This window comes from Berghia stephanieae, chromosome 9 (assembly GCF_034508935.2).
Source record: "Berghia stephanieae isolate SIO BIC M18660-M18661 chromosome 9, UCSD_Bste_1.3, whole genome shotgun sequence".
Lineage (NCBI taxonomy): Eukaryota > Metazoa > Mollusca > Gastropoda > Nudibranchia > Aeolidiidae > Berghia > Berghia stephanieae.
In genome coordinates, this window is record NC_088368.1 from 10,484,614 (window position 1) to 10,506,206 (window position 21,593).

The following is a 21,593-nucleotide window of genomic DNA, read 5'->3' on the forward strand; positions in this document are numbered from 1 at the left end:
GTCTGGATGTGTTTGTGTCTGATGTCTGGATGTGTTTGTTGTCTGTGTCTGGATGTGTTTTTGTCTGATGTCTGGATGTGTTTGTTCTGATGTCTGATGTGTTTGTTGTCTGATGTCTGGATGTGTTTTTGTCTGATGTCTGGATGTGTTTGTTGTCTGTGTCTGGATGTGTTTGTTTCTGATGTCTGATGTTGTTTTGTTGTTTAGATGTCTGGATGTGTTTTTGTCTGTGTCTGGATGTGTTTGTTTCTGATGTCTGATGTGTTTGTTGTCTGATGTCTTGATGTGTTTGTTGTCTGGTATCTGGATGTGTTTGTAGTCTGGTGTCTGGATGTGTTTGTTGTCTGGTGTCTGGATGTGTTTGTTCTCTGATGTCTGATGTGTTTGTTGATCTGATGTCTGAGATGTGTTTTGTTGTCTGATGTCTGGATGTGTTTGTGTCTGATGTCTGGATGTGTTGTTGTCTGATGTCTGGATGTGTTTGTGTCTGATGTCTGGATGTGTTTGATGTTTTGATGTCTGATGTGTTTGTGTCTGATGTCTGGATGTGTTTGTTGTCTGATGTCTGGATGTGTTTGTTGTCTGATGTCTGGATGTGTTTGTTGTCTGATGTCTGGATGTGTTTGTTGTCTGATGTCTGGATGTGTTTGTTGTCTGATGTCTGGATGTGTTTGTTGTCTGATGTCTGGATGTGTTTGTTGTCTGATGTCTGGATGTGTTCGTTGTCTGATGTCTGGATGTGTTTGTAGTCTGATGTCTGGATGTGTTTGTTGTCTGGTCTCTGGATGTGTTTGTATTCTGATGTCTGGATGTGTTTGTTGTCTGGTGTCTGGATGTGTTCTTTGTCTGATGTCTGGATGTGTTTGTTGTCTGATGTCTGGATGTGTTTGTTGTCTGATGTCTGGATGTGTTTGTTGTCTGATGTCTGATGTGTTTGTTGTCTGATGTCTGGATGTGTTTGTTGTCTGATGTCTGGATGTGTTTGTTGTCTGATGTCTGGATGTGTTTGTTGTCTGATGTCTGGATGTGTTTGTTGTCTGATGTCTTGATGTGTTTGTTGTCTGGTATCTGGATGTGTTTGTAGTCTGGTGTCTGGATGTGTTTGTTGTCTGGTGTCTGGATGTGTTTGTTCTCTGATGTCTAGATGTGTTTGTTGTCTGATGTCTGGATGTGTTTGTTGTCTGATGTCTGGATGTGTTTGTTGTCTGATGTCTGGATGTGTTTGTTGTCTGATGTCTGGATGTGTTTGTTGTCTGATGTCTGGATGTGTTTGTAGTCTGATGTCTGGATGCGTTTGTTTGATGAGATCGGTATACTATGTTTCCTTCCCCTCCCCCCCCTTTTTTCAGTTATTTTTCGCGGGTGGGGCGTGGCCTGGATGTTTAATTTCTTGGCCCAGGATGATCCCATCAGATTATGATAATTTTTTCTCATTTAATTTTTTTTAGCTGTTGTGACACCCACAATACTCATGCCCATGACTGCAAGGACGCACTACTTCACCCCAGACAGTTCTGTTGTGATGTCTTGTAAAGCCACCGGAGAACCATCGTAAGTCAAAATATTTGACCATAGATTCACATAACTAGATGTTGAGCGAGTTTTCTTTTGCATCCAACAAATGAAGATCATGAATTCCTATTCATGTCAAGATGGTTTTTGTGTTAAATTTGTGTCAGGGATGATACATTGATTCTTTTATTTATAAGTCACGATAGTTGTGGGGCTAAAGTTGTGTCATTGCGATAAATATCTTCTTTATTTTCTTTCAATGTCTGCGCTCTTATTTGCACGATCTATTACCACACCAAAAGGCACCGTTCACATCAATGCTCTTTGTCTGTCTTGTATTATATATCTATTCCCACACCAAAAGGCACCGTTCACACCAATGCTCTTTGTCTGTCTTGTATTATATATCTATTACCACACCAAAAGGCACCGTTCACATCAATGCTCTTTGTCTGTCTTGTATTATATATCTATTACCACACAAAAGGCACCGTTCACATCAATGCTCTTTGTCTGTCTTGTATTATATATCTATTACCACACCAAAAGGCACCGTTCACATCAATGTTCTTTGTCTGTCTTGTATTATATATCTATTACCACACCAAAAGGCACCGTTCACATCAATGCTCTTTGTCTGTCTTGTATTATATATCTATTACCACACCAAAAGGCACCGTTCACATCAATGCTCTTTGTCTGTCTTGTATTATATATATCTATTCCCACTCCAAAAGGCACCGTTCACATCAATGCTCTTTGTCTGTCTTGTATTATATATCTATTCCCACACCAAAAGGCACCGTTCACATCAATGCTCTTTGTCTGTCTTGTATTATAAAACTATTCCCACACCAAAAGGCACCGTTCACATCAATGCTCTTTGTCTGTCTTGTATTATATATCTATTACCACACCAAAAGGCACCGTTCACATCAATGCTCTTTGTCTGTCTTGTATTATATATCTATTACCACACCAAAAGGCACCGTTCACATCAATGCTCTTTGTCTGTCTTGTATTATATATCTATTACCACACCAAAAGGCACCGTTCACATCAATGCTCTTTGTCTGTCTTGTATTATATATCTATTACCACACCAAAAGGCACCGTTCACATCAATGCTCTTTGTCTGTCTTGTATTATATATCTATTACCACACCAAAAGGCACCGTTCACATCAATGCTCTTTGTCTGTCTTGTATTATATATCTATTACAACACCAAAAGGCACCGTTCACATCAATGATCTTTGTCTGTCTTGTATTATATATCTATTACCACACCAAAAGGCACCGTTCACACCAATGCTCTTTGTCTGTCTTGTATTATATATCTATTACCACACCAAAAGGCACCGTTCACATCAATGCTCTTTGTCTGTCTTGTATTATATATCTATCCCCACACCAAAAGGCACCGTTCATATCAATGTTCTTTGTCTGTCTTGTATTATATATCTATTACCACACCAAAAGGCACCGTTCACATCAATGCTCTTTGTCTGTCTCGTATTATATATCTATTCCCACACCAAAAGGCACCGTTCACACCAATGCTCTTTGTCTGTCTTGTATTATATATCTATTCCCACACCAAAAGGCACCGTTCACACCAATGCTCTTTGTCTGTCTTGTATTATATATCTATTACCACACCAAAAGGCACCGTTCACATCAATGCTCTTTGTCTGTCTTGTATTATATATCTATTACCACACCAAAAGGCACCGCTCACACCAATGCTCTTTGTCTGTCTTGTATTATATATCTATTCCTAAGGCAGTTATTTTGTTTTTGTCATTTTTTATCAAATCATTTTTACTTCAAATATTTATAAACAAGGGGCGGGGGGGGGGGGGGTGATACGGGACGAGCCGAGTGGTTAATGCATTTGCACCGTGGATTCTGAGTACAAGCTCCGTTTCAGGCACCAGGAACATTCAGTTTTGTTCCTTGGGCAATATACCTCCCAATTTTCTCATTCCTATTGTCATTAGACGTTTTGTGTATTATTTATCGTGTCTATGTCTATTACTTCATGGAATATCTAGTCGATGACCTCTAAGGACACCACGCGGAAGGCCATAATTTTGTCTTAATTGGTCCATTTAGATGACCCCTACCCCCTTCCCCATCCATATTCTGCATTCAACAATATATTCATCTATCCAGATCACCTTCCATCCATCCATCCACCCACCCATCAATCCAACCATCCATCCATCCATCCATCCATCCATCCAACCATCCATCCATCCATCCATCCATCCATCCATCCATCCATCCATCCATCCATCCACGCATCCACCCACCCATCCATCCATCCACCCATCCAACCACCCATCCACTCATCCATCCATCCATCCACCAATCCACCCACCCACCAATCCACCCACCCATCCATCCATCGATCCATCCGCCAATCCACCCACCCATCCACCCATTCACCCACCCATCCATCCATCCATCCATCCATCCATCCACCCATCCATCCATCCACCCATCCACCCATCCATCCATCCATCCACCCATCCACCCACCCATCCATCCATCCATCCATCCATCCATCCACCCATCCACCCATCCATCCATCCACCCATCCACCCATCCATCCATCCACCCATCCACCCATCCATCCATCCATCCACCCATCCACCCATCCATCCATCCATCCATCCATCCACCCATCCATCCATCCATCCACCCACCCACCCACCCATCCATCTATCCAACCATCCATCCACCAATCCATCCATTCTTCCACCAATCCATCCAGCCAACCATCCATCCATCCATCATTCTATCCAACTATCCATCCATTCATTCATTCATCCATCCGTTTGTAATTCTATCCAACTACCCATCCATTCATCCATACATTCATCCATCCACCCACCCACCCAACTATCCATCTAACCATCCATCCATTCATCCAGCCATCCATCCATCATTCTATCCAACTATCCATCCAATCATTCATCCCATCCATCGATACATCCACCAATCCATCCACCAATCCATCCATCCAACCAACCATCCTTCTACCTTTCAGGTATAAATGGTATCGTGACGGTAAAGTTGTCCAATCGGAGAAAGACAGAGACGGGAACACCTTGATCTCATTTGACTCCCGCTCTGGAGATTTGACCATTCCAAGATACAGCGATCGTTTTAACGGGGAGTACTACTGTGTCGCCACCATTGGGGAGGCTGCCAGCATGTCTCAAATGCAGATTCTGTATGAGACCAGTAAGTAGTTCTTCAGAGACATTAGGCCCATGCTGTAGAGTCGTAGTTTATCCCAGTGTCTATAGTGTGAATGTGACTGGTTATTGCTTGCTACCCTTGGACAGGATAATATCTCAAAGTACTTTCCACCAGATCTAACAGACCCAGTCACTACTGGGTGGACAGAGGGTCCAGAAAAACATCTAGACTTCACCCAGATAGATCTCAGTCTCTGTGCATGTGAAGCGAGTGCTCTAGCAACTGAGCTATCAGGACCCTGTTTCTAAACAAGAAAGTGATTTCAAATGCAGGCATGCCTACCAGGATGCTGTTGCCTTCTTGTCATGAAAGCCTCTATTTGTTGTGTATTTTTCTAGCAAGTCAATTTGTCCTAATATCTCATGGAATGCTGTTCTCTCTGTGATCTTAAACTTGTACTTATCACCCACAAATAATTATTTCCATCTCATTTATAGTTTTCTCCACTTAATCGCACACTCCGCTTAATTGACACACTAACCCGAACTCCCGATGGTGTGCTATTAAGCGGCGTCGACTTTATGTCACTCCCTAATGGAGCAGGCACATGTGAAAAATGTGTGTAATGGTAGCACGTCTGACCAGAAATCATAAAGGTCTGAGGTTCGATACCCAGCTGAGGCAGGCTGATTCTTTGCTGGACTGTTTGATACACACTTGATCACACCTCATAGACAAGTTATTTAGTTTTCAGATAACAGTAAAACATTGTTGAAACTGCCTTTTCATGCTTCTGTGAACGAAAAATAATTTTTTTCATATTTGTTTTTTTTAATGCCTCTAGGACTGCCCCCATTTGATCCAGCTGCTGACACGACAATCACCAAAACGGCCTATTCCTATGTAAAGCTGCCATGCAGCAACCAGGGCAAGGTGGTCGGCAAAGACATCAGCTACAACTGGTACCTCTCTGAATTTTCCTCAGTAGTGGCAATGGACAATGGCCGTCTGTTTGTTGATTTGAAAGGTTTGGAACAGACAAGTGTTGCTTCATTCATGTTGTTTAGTATATTTTATAATTGTAATTTGTGGTCAAAAATGTCGGCAGACCTTTCGTTTTTTAAATAATAATAATAATGCTGAAAACTTATATAGCGCTATAACTCCGAGACACCAGACTCTAAGCGTTAAATTACAAATTACTTTGGCTGACACATACTCATTCACACACACAAGCATACACACACACACACACACACAGACACACGACACACAATAGAAACCAGACAGACCTATCTTGCTTCTTATAACATCTACTAAAGACGAAACAGATATGTTTTAAGCGAACGTTTAAAAATAGACAAAGATTCTTTTTCACGAATGCGAAGCGTTCCAAATAGGGTTCGAAATGAGAAAAGGATCTCATTCCAGCATTTTTCCGAATTCGAGGGACAACTAGTTTTGTGGAATCACTGGCCGAACGTAAGGGGCGGGGTTTTGAATATCTTTCAATTAGTTCCGAAATGTAGGAAGGGGCAGTACCTTCAAGACAACGATACACTAAAACACAAGCTTTGAATTTAATACTTTTCTCAACAGGCAGCCAATGCAGGTCATGAAGCAGAGGTCTGGCAGAGTCGCACCTACGCTTCATGAATACTAGTCTGGCAGCGCTGTTTTGGACAATCTGAGGACGTCTGTCTCAAGTGCTAGCTGCCATATTTAACTCTTTCCCTCTATATTTGGGTCTTTGGCTTTTGTTGTCTATAAAATTGTGGACTGAAGAAGTTAGAAAATTTCTGGACAAAAATGATCTCATTGGAATAACATTTTGAGGGAAATAAAAATTGAAGTACTAGATACCGTATTGAAGATATTCAGAAGATGTTTTTCTACTCCAACAAAACATTAATTGGTTATTAATAATTTGTAAATTGCTGCACAAGATGACTAGATTCATCGTTGACTGAATCCGTTTCTTTTCCCAACTGGGTACAATTTGGGTAAGGAGTGATTCATTGTTCCTTGTGCAGTGAGTTGACCTATTTTCACTGTAACACTTGACAGATGACCTCCATTGTATCAAACCAATTCTCACTGTAACATTTGACAGTTGACCTCCATTTTATCAAACCAATTCTCACAGTAACACTTGATAGATGACCTCCATTTTATCAAACCAATTCTCACTGTAACACTTGACAGATGACCTCCATTTTATCAAACCAATTCTCACTGTAACACTTGACAGATGACCTCCATTTTATCAAACCAATTCTCACTTTAATACTTGATGGTGACGTCCATTTTATCAAACCAATTCTCACTGTAACACTTGACAGATGACCTCCATTTTATCAAAACAATTCTCACTGTAACACTTGACAGATGACCTCCCTTTTATCAAACCAATTTTCACTTTAATCTTGATGGTGACCTCCATTGTTTCAAACCAAATCTCACTGTAACACTTGACAGTTGACCTCCTTTGTATCAAACCAATTCTCACTGTAACATTTGACAGTTGACCTCCATTTTATCAAACTAATTCTCACCGTAACATTTGACAGATGACCTCCATTTTATCAAACCAATTCTCACTTTAATACTTGATGGTGACCTCCTTGTATCAAACCAAATCTCACTGTAACACTTGACAGATGACCTCCATTTTATCAAACCAATTCTCACTGTAACACTTGACAGATGACCTCCATTTTATCAAACCAATTCTCACTGTAATACTTGATGGTGACCTCCATTTTATCAAACCAATTCTCACTTTAACACTTAACAGATGACCTCCATTTTATCAAACCAATTCTCACCGTAACACTTGACAGATGACCTCCATTTTATCAAACAATTTTCACTTTAATCTTGATGGTGACTCCATTTTTCAAACCAAATCTCACTGTAACACTTGACAGTTGACCTCCTTTGAATCAAACCAATTCTCACTGTAACATTGACAGTGACCTCCATTTTATCAAACTAATTCTCACCGTAACATTGACAGATGACCTCCATTTTATCAAACCAATTCTCACTTTAATACTTGATGGTGACCTCCTTGTATCAAACCAATTCTCATCGTAACACTTGACAGATGACCTCCATTTTATCAAACCAATTCTCACTGTAACACTTGACAGATGACCTCCATTTTATCAAACCAATTCTCACTGTAACACTTGACAGATGACCTCCATTGTATCAAACCAATTCTCACTGTAACACTTGACAGTTGACCTCCATTTTATCAAACCAATTTTCACTGTAACACTTGACAGATGACCTCCATTTTATCAAACCAATTCTCACTTTAATTACTTGATGGTGACTCCATTGTATCAAACCAATTCTCATCGTAACACTTGACAGATGACCTCCATTTTATCACAACAATTCTCACTGTAAAACTTTACAGATGATCTCCATTTTATCAAACCAATTCTCACCGTAACACTTGACAGATGACCTCCATTTTATTAAACCAATTCTCACTGTAACACTTGACAGATGACCTCCATTTTATCAAACCAATTCTCACTTTATTACTTGATGGTGAGCTCCATTGTATCAAACCAATTCTCATCGTAACACTTGACAGATGACCTCCATTTTATCAAAACAATTCTCACTGTAACACTTGACAGATGACCTCCATTTTATCAAACCAATTCTCACCATAACACTTGACAGATGACCTCCATTTTATCAAACCAATTCTCACTGTAACACTTGACAGATAACCTCAATTTTATCAACCAATTCTCATTTAATACTTGATGGTGACCTCCATTTTAATTCTCAGTTAATACTTGATGGTGACCTCCATTTTATCAAACCAATTCTCACTTTAACACTTGACAGATGACCTCCATTTTATCAAACCAATTCTCACCGTAACACTTGACAGATGACCTCCATTTTATCAAACCAATTCTCACTGTAACACTTGACAGATGACCTCCATTTTATCAAACCAATTCTCACGTAACACTTGAAGATGACCTCCATTTTATCAAACCAATTCTCACTGTAACACTTGACAGATGACCCCTTTTATCAAACCAATTCTCACTGTAACACTTGACAGATGACCTCCATTTTATCAAACCAATTCTCACTGTAACACTTGACAGATGACCTCCATTTTATCAAACCAATTCTCACTGTAACACTTGACAGATGACCTCCATTGTATCAAACCAATTCTCACTGTAACACTTGACAGTTGACCGCCATTTTATCAAACCAATTTTCACTGTAACGCTTGACAGATGACCTCCATTTTATCAAAGCAATTCTCACTTTATTACTTGATGGTGAGCTCCATTGTATCAAACCAATTCTCACTGTAACACTTGACAGATGACCTCCATTTTATCAAACCAATTCTCACTGTAACACTTGACAGATGACCTCCATTTTATCAACCAATTCTCACTGTAACACTTGACAGATGACCTTCATTTTATCAAACCAATTTTCACTGTAACACTTGACAGATGACCTCCATTTTATCAAACCAATTTTCACTTTAATCTTGATGGTGACCTCCATTGTTTCAACCAAATCTCACTGTAACACTTGACAGTTGACCTCCATTGTATCAAACCAATTCTCACTGTAACATTTGACAGTTGACCTCCATTTTATCAAACCAATTCTCACCGTAACACTTGACAGATGACCTCCATTTTATCAAACCATTCTCACTGTAACACTTGACAGATGACCTCCATTTATCAAACATTCTCACCGTAACACTTGATAGATGACCTCCATTTTATCAAACCAATTCTCACTGTAACACTTGACAGATGACCTCCATTTATCAAACCAATTCTCACTGTAACACTTGACAGATGACCTCCATTTTATCAAAACAATTCTCACTGTAACACTTGACAGATGATCTCCATTTTATCAAACCAATTCTCACCGTAACATTTGACAGATGACCTCCATTTTATCAAACCAATTCACACTGTAACACTTGACAGATGACCTCCATTTTATCAAACCAATTCTCACTTTAATACTTGATGGTGACCTCCATTTTATCAAACCAATTTTCACTTTAACACTTGACAGATGACATCCATTTCATCAAACCAATTCTCACCGTAACACTTGACAGATGACCTCCATTGTATCAAACCAATTCTCACTGTAACACTTGACAGATGACCTCCATTTTATCAAACCAATTCTCACTGTAACACTTGACAGATGACCTCCATTTTATCAAACCAATTCTCACTGTAACACTTGATAGATGACCTCCATTTTATCAAACCAAATCTCACTGTAACACTTGACAGATGACCTCCATTTTATCAAACCAATTCTCACTGTAACACTTGACAGATGACCTCCATTGTATCAAACCAATTCTCACTGTAACACTTCACAGTTGACCTCCATTTTATCAAACCAATTCTCACCGTAACATTTGATAGATGACCTCCATTTTATCAAACCAAATCTCACTGTAACACTTGACAGATCACTCCATTTTATCAAACCAATTCTCACTGTAACACTTGACAGATGACCTCCATTTTATCAACCAATTCTCACTCTAACACTTGACAGATGACCTCCATTTTATCAAAACAATTCTCACCGTAACACTTGATAGATGACCTCCATTTTATCAAACCAAATCTCACTGTAACACTTGACAGATGACCTCCATTTTATCAAAGCAATTCTCACTGTAACACTTGACAGATGACCTCCATTTTATCAAACTAATTCTCACCGTAACACTTGATAGATGACCTCCATTTTATCAAACCAATTCTCACTGTAACACTTGACAGATGACCTCCATTTTATCACACCAATTCTCACTTTAATACTTGATGGTGACCTCCATTTTATCAAACCAATCCTCACTGTAACACTTCACAGATGAACTCCATTTTATCAACCAATCCTCACTTTAATACTTGATGGGACCTCCATTGTTTCAAACCAAATCTCACTGTAACACTTCACAGATGACCTCCATTTTATCACACCAATTCTCACTTTAATATTTGATGGTGACCTCCATTTTATCAAACCAATCCTCACTGTAACACTTCACAGATGACCTCCATTTTATCAAACCAATTCTCACTTTAATACTTGATGGTGACCTCCATTGTTTCAAACCAAATCTCACTGTAACACTTGACAGTTGACCTCCATTGTATCAAACCAATTCTCACTGTAACATTTGACAGTTGACCTCCATTGTATCAAACCAATTCTCACTGTAACATTTGACAGTTGACCTCCATTTTATCAAACCAATTCTCACCATAACCTCTTGATAGATTACCTCCATTTTATCAAACCAAATATCACTGTAACACTTGACAGATGACCTCCATTGTATCAAACCAATTCTCACTGTAACACTTGACAGATGACCTCCATTTTATCAAACCAATTCTCACCGTAACACTTGATAGATGACCTCCATTTTATCAAACCAAATCTCACTGTAACACTTGACAGATGACCTCTATTTTATCAAACCAATTCTCACTGTAACACTTGACAGATGACCTCCATTTTATCAAACCAATTCTCACTTTAATACTTGATGGTGACCTCCATTTTATCAAACCAATTCTCACTGTAACACTTGACAGATGACTCCATTTTATCAAACCAATTCTCACTGTAACACTTGACAGATGACCTCCATTTTATCAAACCAATTTTCACTTTAATCTTGATGGTGACCTCCATTGTTTCAAACCAAATCTCACTGTAAACTTGACAGTTGACCTCCTTTGTATCAAACCAATTCTCACTGTAACATTTGACAGTTGACCTCCATTTTATCAAACTAATTCTCACCGTAATACTTGACAGATGACCTCCATTTTATCAAACCAATTCTCACTTTAATACTTGATGGTGACCTCCTTGTATCAAACCAATTCTCATCGTAACACTTGACAGATGACCTCCATTTTATCAAACCAATTCTCACTGTAACACTTGACAGATGACCTCCATTTTAACAAACCAATTCTCACTGTAACACTTGACAGATGACCTCCATTGTATCAAACCAATTCTCACTGTAACACTTGACAGTTGACCTCCATTTTATCAAAACAATTCTCACTGTAACATTGACAGATGACCTCCATTTTATCAAAACAATTCTCACTGTAACACTTGACAGATGATCTCCATTTATCAAACCAATTCTCACCGTAACACTTGACAGATGACCTCCATTTTATTAAACCAATTCTCACTGTAACACTTGACAGATGACCTCCATTTTATCAAACCAATTCTCACTTTAATACTTGATGGTGACTCCATTTTATCAAACCAATTCCCACTTTAACACTTGACAGATGACCTCCATTTTATCAGACCAATTCTCACCGTAACACTTGACAGATGACCTCCATTTTATCAAACCAAATCTCACTGTAACACTTGACAGATGACCTCCATTTTATCAAATCAATTCTCACTGTAACACTTGACAGATGACCTCCATTTTATCAAACCAATTCTCACTGTAACACTTGACAGATGACCTCCATTGTATCAAACCAATTCTCACTGTAACACTTGACAGTTGACCTCCATTTTATCAAACCAATTCTCACTTTAATACTTGATGGTGACCTTCATTGTATCAAACCAATTCTCATCGTAACACTTGACAGATGACCTCCATTGTATCAAACCAATTCTCACTGTAACACTTGACAGATGACCTCCATTTTATCAAACCAATTCTCACCGTAACACTTGACAGATGACCTCCATTTTATCAAACCAATTCTCACTGTAACACTTGACAGATGACCTCCATTTTATCAAACCAATTCTCACTGTAACACTTGATAGATGACCTCCATTTTATCAAACCAATTCACTGTAGCACTTGACAGATGACCTCCATTTTATCAAGCCAGTTCTCACTGTAACACTTGACAGATGACCTCCATTGTATCAAACCAATTCTCACTGTAACACTTGACAGATGACCTCCATTTTATCAAACCAATTCTCACCGTAACACTTGATAGATGACCTCCATTTTATCAAACCAAATCTCACTGTAACACTTGACAGATGACCTCTATTTTATCAAACCAATTCTCACTGTAACACTTGACAGATGACCTCCATTTTATCAAACCAATTCTCACTTTAATACTTGATGGTGACCTCCATTTTATCAAACCAATTCTCACTGTAACACTTGACAGATGACCTCCATTTTATCAAACCAATTCTCACTGTAACACTTGACAGATGACCTCCATTTTATCAAACCAATTTTCACTTTAATCTTGATGGTGACCTCCATTGTTTCAAACCAAATCTCACTGTAACACTTGACAGTTGACCTCCTTTGTATCAAACCAATTCTCACTGTAACATTTGACAGTTGACCTCCATTTTATCAAACTAATTCTCACCGTAATACTTGACAGATGACCTCCATTTTATCAAACCAATTCTCACTTTAATACTTGATGGTGACCTCCTTGTATCAAACCAATTCTCATCGTAACACTTGACAGATGACCTCCATTTTATCAAACCAATTCTCACTGTAACACTTGACAGATGACCTCCATTTTAACAAACCAATTCTCACTGTAACACTTGACAGATGACCTCCATTGTATCAAACCAATTCTCACTGTAACACTTGACAGTTGACCTCCATTTTATCAAAACAATTCTCACTGTAACACTTGACAGATGACCTCCATTTTATCAAAACAATTCTCACTGTAACACTTGACAGATGATCTCCATTTTATCAAACCAATTCTCACCGTAAACATTGACAGATGACCTCCATTTTATTAAACCAATTCTCACTGTAACACTTGACAGATGACCTCCATTTTATCAAACCAATTCTCACTTTAATACTTGATGGTGACTCCATTTTATCAAACCAATTCCCACTTTAACACTTGACAGATGACCTCCATTTTATCAGACCAATTCTCACCGTAACACTTGACAGATGACCTCCATTTTATCAAACCAAATCTCACTGTAACACTTGACAGATGACCTCCATTTTATCAAATCAATTCTCACTGTAACACTTGACAGATGACCTCCATTTTATCAAACCAATTCTCACTGTAACACTTGACAGATGACCTCCATTGTATCAAACCAATTCTACTGTAACACTTGACAGTTGACCTCCATTTTATCAAACCAATTCTCACTTTAATACTTGATGGTGACCTTCATTGTATCAAACCAATTCTCATCGTAACACTTGACAGATGACCTCCATTGTATCAAACCAATTCTCACTGTAACACTTGACAGATGACCTCCATTTTATCAAACCAATTCTCACCGTAACACTTGACAGATGACCTCCATTTTATCAAACCAATTCTCACTGTAACACTTGACAGATAACCTCCATTTTATCAAACCAATTCTCACTGTAACACTTGATAGATGACCTCCATTTTATCAAACCAAATCTCACTGTAACACTTGACAGATGACCTCCATTTTATCAAGCCAGTTCTCACTGTAACACTTGACAGATGACCTCCATTGTATCAAACCAATTCTCACTGTAACACTTGACAGTTGACCTTCATTTTATCAAACCAATTCTCACTGTAACACTTGACAGATGACCTCCATTTTATCAAACCAATTTCACTTTATTACTTGATGGTGAGCTCCATTGTATCAAACCAATTCTCATCGTAACACTTGACAGATGACCTCCATTTTATCAAAACAATTCTCACTGTAACACTTGACAGATGACCTCCATTTTATCAAATCAATTCTCACCGTAACACTTGACAGATGACCTCCATTTTATCAAACCAATTCTCACTGTAACACTTGACAGATGACCTCAATTTTATCAAACCAATTCTCAGTTTAATACTTGATGGTGACCTCCATTTTATCAAACCAATTCTCACTTTAACACTTGACAGATGACCTCCATTTTATCAAACCAATTCTCACCGTAACACTTGATAGATGACCTCCATTTTATCAAACCAATTCTCACTGTAACACTTGACAGATGACCTCCATTGTATCAAACCAATTCTCACTGTAACACTTGACAGTTGACCTCCATTTTATCAAACCAATTTTCACTGTAACACTTGACAGATGACCTCCATTTTATCAAACCAATTCTCACTTTATTACTTGATGGTGAGCTCCATTGTATCAAACCAATTCTCATTGTAACACTTGACAGATGACCTCCATTTTATCAAACCAATTTTCACTGTAACACTTGACAGATGACCTCCATTTTATCAAACCAATTTTCACTTTAATCTTGATGGTGACCTCCATTGTTTCAAACCAAATCTCACTGTAACATTTGACAGTTGACCTCCATTTTATCAAACCAATTCTCACTTTAATACTTGATGGTGACCTCCATTTTATCAAACCAATTCTCACTGTAACACTTGACAGATGACCTCCATTTTATCAAACCAATTCTCACTGTAACACTTGACAGATGACCTCCATTTTATCAAACCAATTTTCACTTTAATCTTGATGGTGACCTCCATTGTTTCAAACCAAATCTCACTGTAACACTTGACAGTTGACCTCCTTTGTATCAAACCAATTCTCACTGTAACATTTGACAGTTGACCTCCATTTTATCAAACTAATTCTCACCGTAATACTTGACAGATGACCTCCATTTTATCAAACCAATTCTCACTTTAATACTTGATGGTGACCTCCTTGTATCAAACCAATTCTCATCGTAACACTTGACAGATGACCTCCATTTTATCAAACCAATTCTCACTGTAACACTTGACAGATGACCTCCATTTTATCAAACCAATCTCACTGTAACACTTGACAGATGACCTCCATTGTATCAAACCAATTCTCACTGTAACACTTGACAGTTGACCTCCATTTTATCAAAACAATTCTCACTGTAACACTTGACAGATGACCTCCATTTTATCAAAACAATTCTCACTGTAACACTTGACAGATGATCTCCATTTTATCAAACCAATTCTCACCGTAACACTTGACAGATGACCTCCATTTTATCAAACCAATTCTCACTTTAATACTTGATGGTGACTCCATTTTATCAAACCAATTCTCACTTTAACACTTGACAGATGACCTCCATTTTATCAGACCAATTCTCACCGTAACACTTGACAGATGACCTCCATTTTATCAAACCAAATCTCACTGTAACACTTGACAGATGACCTCCATTTTATCAAATCAATTCTCACTGTAACACTTGACAGATGACCTCCATTTTATCAAACCAATTCTCACTGTAACACTTGACAGATGACCTCCATTGTATCAAACCAATTCTCACTGTAACACTTGACAGTTGACCTCCATTTTATCAAACCAATTCTCACTTTAATACTTGATGGTGACCTTCATTGTATCAAACCAATTCTCATCGTAACACTTGACAGATGACCTCCATTGTATCAAACCAATTCTCACTGTAACACTTGACAGATGACCTCCATTTTATCAAACCAATTCTCACCGTAACACTTGACAGATGACCTCCATTTTATCAAACCAATTCTCACTGTAACACTTGACAGATGACCTCCATTTTATCAAACCAATTCTCACTTTAACACTTGACAGATGACCTCCATTTTATCAAACCAATTCTCATTGTAACACTTGACAGATGACCTCCATTTTATCAAACCAATTCTCACTGTAACACTTGACAGATGACCTCCATTGTATCAAACCAATTCTCACTGTAACACTTGACAGTTGACCTCCATTTTATCAAACCAATTTTCACTGTAACACTTGACAGATGACCTCCATTTTATCAAACCAATTCTCACTTTATTACTTGATGGTGAGCTCCATTGTATCAAACCAATTCTCATTGTAACACTTGACAGATGACCTCCATTTTATCAAACCAATTTTCACTGTAACACTTGACAGATGACCTCCATTTTATCAAACCAATTTTCACTTTAATCTTGATGGTGACTTCCATTGTTTCAAACCAAATCTCACTGTAACATTTGACAGTTGACCTCCATTTTATCAAACCAATTCTCACCGTAACACTTGATAGATGACCTCCATTTTATCAAACCAATTCTCACTGTAACATTTGACAGTTGACCTCCATTTTATCAAACCAATTCTCACCGTAACACTTGGCAGGTGACCTCCATTTTATCAAACCAATTCACTGTAACACTTGACAGATGACCTCCATTTTATCAAACCAATTCTCACCGTAACACTTGATAGATGACCTCCATTTTATCAAACCAATTCTCACTGTAACACTTGACAGATGACCTCCAATTTATCAAACCAATTCTCACTGTAACACTTGACAAATGACCTCCATTTATCAAACCAATTCTCACCGTAACACTTGACAGATGACCTCCATTGTATCAAACCAATTCTCACTGTAACATTTGACAGTTGACCTCCATTTTATCAAACCAATTCTCACCGTAACACTTGATAGATGACCTCCATTTTATCAAACCAATTCTCACTGTAACACTTGACAGTTGACCTCCATTTTATCAAACTAATTCTCACCGTAACACTTGACAGATGACCTCCATTTTATCAAACCAATTTTCACTGTAACACTTGACAGATGACCTCCATTTTATCAAACCAATTCTCACCGTAACACTTGACAGATGACCTCCATTTTATCAAACTAATTCTCACTGTAACACTTGATAGATGACCTCCATTTTATCAAACCAATTCTCACTTTAACACTTAACAGATGACCTCCATTTTATCAAACCAATTCTCACCGTAACACTTGACAGATGACCTCCATTTTATCAAACCACATCTCACTGTAACACTTGACAGATGACCTCCATTTTATCAAACCAATTCTCACTGTAACACTTGACAGATGACCTCCATTTTATCAAACCAATTCTCACTGTAACACTTGACAGATGACCTCCATTGTATCAAACCAATTCTCACTGTAACACTTGACAGTTGACCTCCATTTTATCAAACCAATTCTCACTTTAATACTTGATGGTGACCTCCATTGTATCAAACCAATTCTCATCGTAACACTTGACAGATGACCTCCATTGTATCAAAACAATTCTCACTGTAACACTTGACAGATGACCTCCATTTTATCAAACCAATTCTCACCGTAACACTTGACAGATGACCTCCATTTTATCAAACCAATTCTCACTGTAACACTTGACAGATGACCTCCATTTTATCAAACCAATTCTCACTGTAACACTTGACAGATGACCTCCATTTTATCAAACCAATTCTCACTAGTGTCGAGCGGAAGTCTCGATGATACCTCAAGTCATCGGCCACCAACACTCAAAACTTCCCGAACTCGATGACCAAGGAAAAGTCGGGAATTCCCGAGAAGTAGCACTTCAACTGAGCTTTGGATGGCTTTTTTGTATTAAAACTTAAAATACATTAAATAAATTCACTTTGTATAATAATAAAACATTGATACCTATAACCATTTTGATCTATTTACTACGTTTGTCTTTTGTTAGCTGTTTAAAATATGATATAACGTCAATACCCAATACCAATGACTAGGTATTGAATGAAAGCACCGATGACTAGAGCGATGCTCGAGACTTTTTTGAGTCTCGAGACTCAAAAAAGCATCGAGACGCAAAAAAGTCTCGAGCTTCGCTGGAATCATCGCCGACGAGAGAGGGGTGAACAATGCAGATAGTACACATTGTTAGTAACGCGTGCGTCGCTCGCGCAGTATAGTCTCGAGACTCGGGACTCGGGACTCAATACGAGAAGCATCGACGACCAAGATTCTCGAGACGAGAAAAGCATCGAGAACTAAGTGGAGGTCGGGAAGTTCTCAGTCGTCGATGACCTGACTTCTCAAAACCTAAAGCGTCGTTGACCTTTTGGTGACCCGGATGCCCTCCCCTAATTCTCACTTTAACACTTGACAGATGACCTCCATTTTATCAAACCAATTCTCACCGTAACACTTGATAGATGACCTCCATTTTATCAAACCAATTCTCACTGTAACACTTGACAGATGACCCCCCTTTTATCAAACCAATTCTCACTGTAACACTTGACAGATGACCTCCATTTTATCAAACCAATTCTCACTGTAACACTTGACAGATGACCTCCATTTTATCTAAATCCATTCTCATTTTATTTCCCAACAGGAGACCTCCATTTTACATATGTCTTACCTGGTGATTCCTCAAGTTACAGGTGTGGCTGCACCAGTCTTAGTTTGAAATCCATTAGATTGGGCAACTCATACAATTTGGTTGTCAACCCCACTGGTAGGTCCAGGATTGTATCATATTGTGTTTAACTCACTCAATCCTAGAGATTTTTGCTTCTTTTCGAAATTGGAAAATAAATTATTGAAAAAAGAGCATGTACATAGATAGTTTTATTCAATTATCATTAACATGTAAAAACTAAGAATACTAAAAACATTAGCTTTGATATTACGTCTATAATTTGCCTCAGAAAAATGTAATAAATAGGCATGGGGTAAAAGTAACCCGGGTTAACTACGGATATAGTCAGTGTTAGAGTTGAGTGAGTTAAGACGCAATATATCAAAAAAATATTATGAAATAGAAACATTATTTTTAAAATTAGATCTTTTATATAGCGCAATATCCACTAAATGTAATCAAAGCGCTTTACAAAGGGTCCCTGACCAACAGCAACACATAACATGTAGAATGAAACATGACATCTGTTACGCAATATTACAATTCGGACAGAGACAACGCTGTTGACAGCCAGGTACTCATTTTACACCTGAGTACGGTGAGAGAATGTGAGTAAAGAGTCTTTTCCAAGGATTCAACTATGCGCAGAGCGAGGCTCGAGGCTTGTTCAACAGCTGGTCGTGGATCACGTCTTTGTGAAAGGCATTTCTCCTCGTCCCGTGGGACACGAGTGTCAAAATGCAGAGGTTACTCCTGGTTTTTTATATCAATGTCTTTATCCGAAAAATGTACAAATATAAACAACTAATGAGCAGCTTGTGTTGTCCATTATATTACCTTCCCATCGCCCTCCAGGGAAGAGATCAATTTGAAAGACAGTGAGGCTGATTCCAACACTGTTAATTACTGTTTAAATTATATATATTATTACCCAATTTGAAACAACCTAAAATTATTGTTAAGCTTTGCCACTGGATGTAACTTTGTTGTGAATATTTTCCCCCCGAGAAAGAGAATCAACACACCATTACTGTAAACATTTTGAAGTTTGAGAAGACGGAGAAGGAGAAGAAGAAGAAGAAGAAGAAGAAGAAGAAGAAGAAGAAGAAGAAGAAGAAGAAGAAGAAGAAGAAGAAGGAGAGAGGAGGAGAGAAGAAGAAGAAGAAGAAGAGAGAGGAGGAGGAGGAGGAGGAGGAGGAGGAGGAGGAGGAGAAGAAGAAGAAGAAGAAGAAGAAGAAGAAGAAGAAGAAGAAGAAGAAGAAGAAGAAGAAGAAGAAGAAGAAGAAGAAGAAGGAGAAGGAGAAGAAGGAGAAGAAGGAGAAGGAGTACAAGAACAAGCCATTTTGGCGGTTTTCTAAAACTCTTTATTTCCTGTTTATTTAAGGGACGTAACTCAGATAATGATGATACCCATTAGTTGTCGTAGATATTAATGATTATTTCCCTTTAATCTATTACATAATGGATGTTCTGTCTCAATCCACAGATCACAGAGGAGTAACTGTTCCTGTACTCCAGTATCAAACTAACACTGTCAAGGGCAGACTTGGAGCCTCGGCCAGACTAGAGTGTTTCTTCTCTGGGTAGTTAGAATTCATTTTTGGTTTGTCTATTTTTGTTTTTACTCTGTTATAAGGAGCAGCGTGGCTCAGCGGTACGGTCTTTGCTTCGTACCTAAAAGGTAACGAGTTCGATCACCCGCCACTGCGCTGTGTGGCCTTGAGCAAGTCACCTCGCCCTAGCTCACTTTGCAGCGCTGCACTGCGGCTGACGCCTGGGTTATTCCAGTCTTCCCTTGGAATAGACCCTAAAGACAAATTTCCCCTTGGGGATGAATAAAGAGAATTTTATTTATTTTTATTTATTTTATTTATTTATTTATTTTTTATTTATTTCTTTTCCTTTGTTTTGTGGGTTTAAAAAAAATAATTTTTTTATTAGCATTTTAATCAAAGTCATCCGAAGCTGCTATAAGCTGTGGACAGTAGAATGTAATCAAGATAAGGAAATAACAACTTTTTTAAAAAAGAATATAATACAAAACACATAACATTTTGTCGATCTGTTTGTTTGGTTGTTTTTGTTTGTTTGTTTTTTTGTTTTTTTTTTGTAATGTGTTTATGTTTTTATTATGTATTTTTTTGTTGTTGTTGTCTGAACATCATCATCATCATCATCATCATCATCATCATCATCATCATCATCATCATCATCATCATGATTAACAACAATTAACAACAATATCACCATCACCATCACCAGTACTATAAAAAAAGAGCTTTTATACAGCGCAATATCCACTAAATGTGCTCAGAGCGCTTTACAAGGGGTCCCTGACCAACATGTAGAACGAAGCATGACGCCTGTCAGGCGATATTACAATTTATTTCTTACAAAGGCCAGGACTCATTTTACACTTGAGTACGGTGAAAGAATGTGAGTAAAGAGCCTTTTCCAAGGACTCAAGTATGCGCTGAGCGAGGTTCGAACCCAGGACCTTCTGATTCGAAAGCAAGTGTCATACCACAATAGCACATGAAGATGAATAATAACGATAATAATAATAATAATAATAATAATAATA

The 21,593-nt window shown here is 38.2% G+C and overlaps 1 protein-coding gene across 1 annotated transcript in view; it reads left to right on the top strand.

The window, feature by feature from the left end:
* Nucleotides 1–1,453: 1,453 nt before the first annotated feature.
* LOC144979662 (neuroglian-like) overlaps nt 1,454–21,593 on the top strand; it is a 50,944-nt gene continuing 30,804 nt past the window's right edge. The window contains exons 1-5 of the mRNA XM_078926501.1: nt 1,454–1,551; nt 4,570–4,766; nt 5,569–5,751; nt 18,983–19,105; nt 20,496–20,592. Of these exons, the coding sequence (XP_078782627.1) occupies nt 1,472–1,551; nt 4,570–4,766; nt 5,569–5,751; nt 18,983–19,105; nt 20,496–20,592 (680 nt within the window). The 5' untranslated portion in view covers nt 1,454–1,471. The remainder of the gene's footprint in view (nt 1,552–4,569; nt 4,767–5,568; nt 5,752–18,982; nt 19,106–20,495; nt 20,593–21,593) is intronic.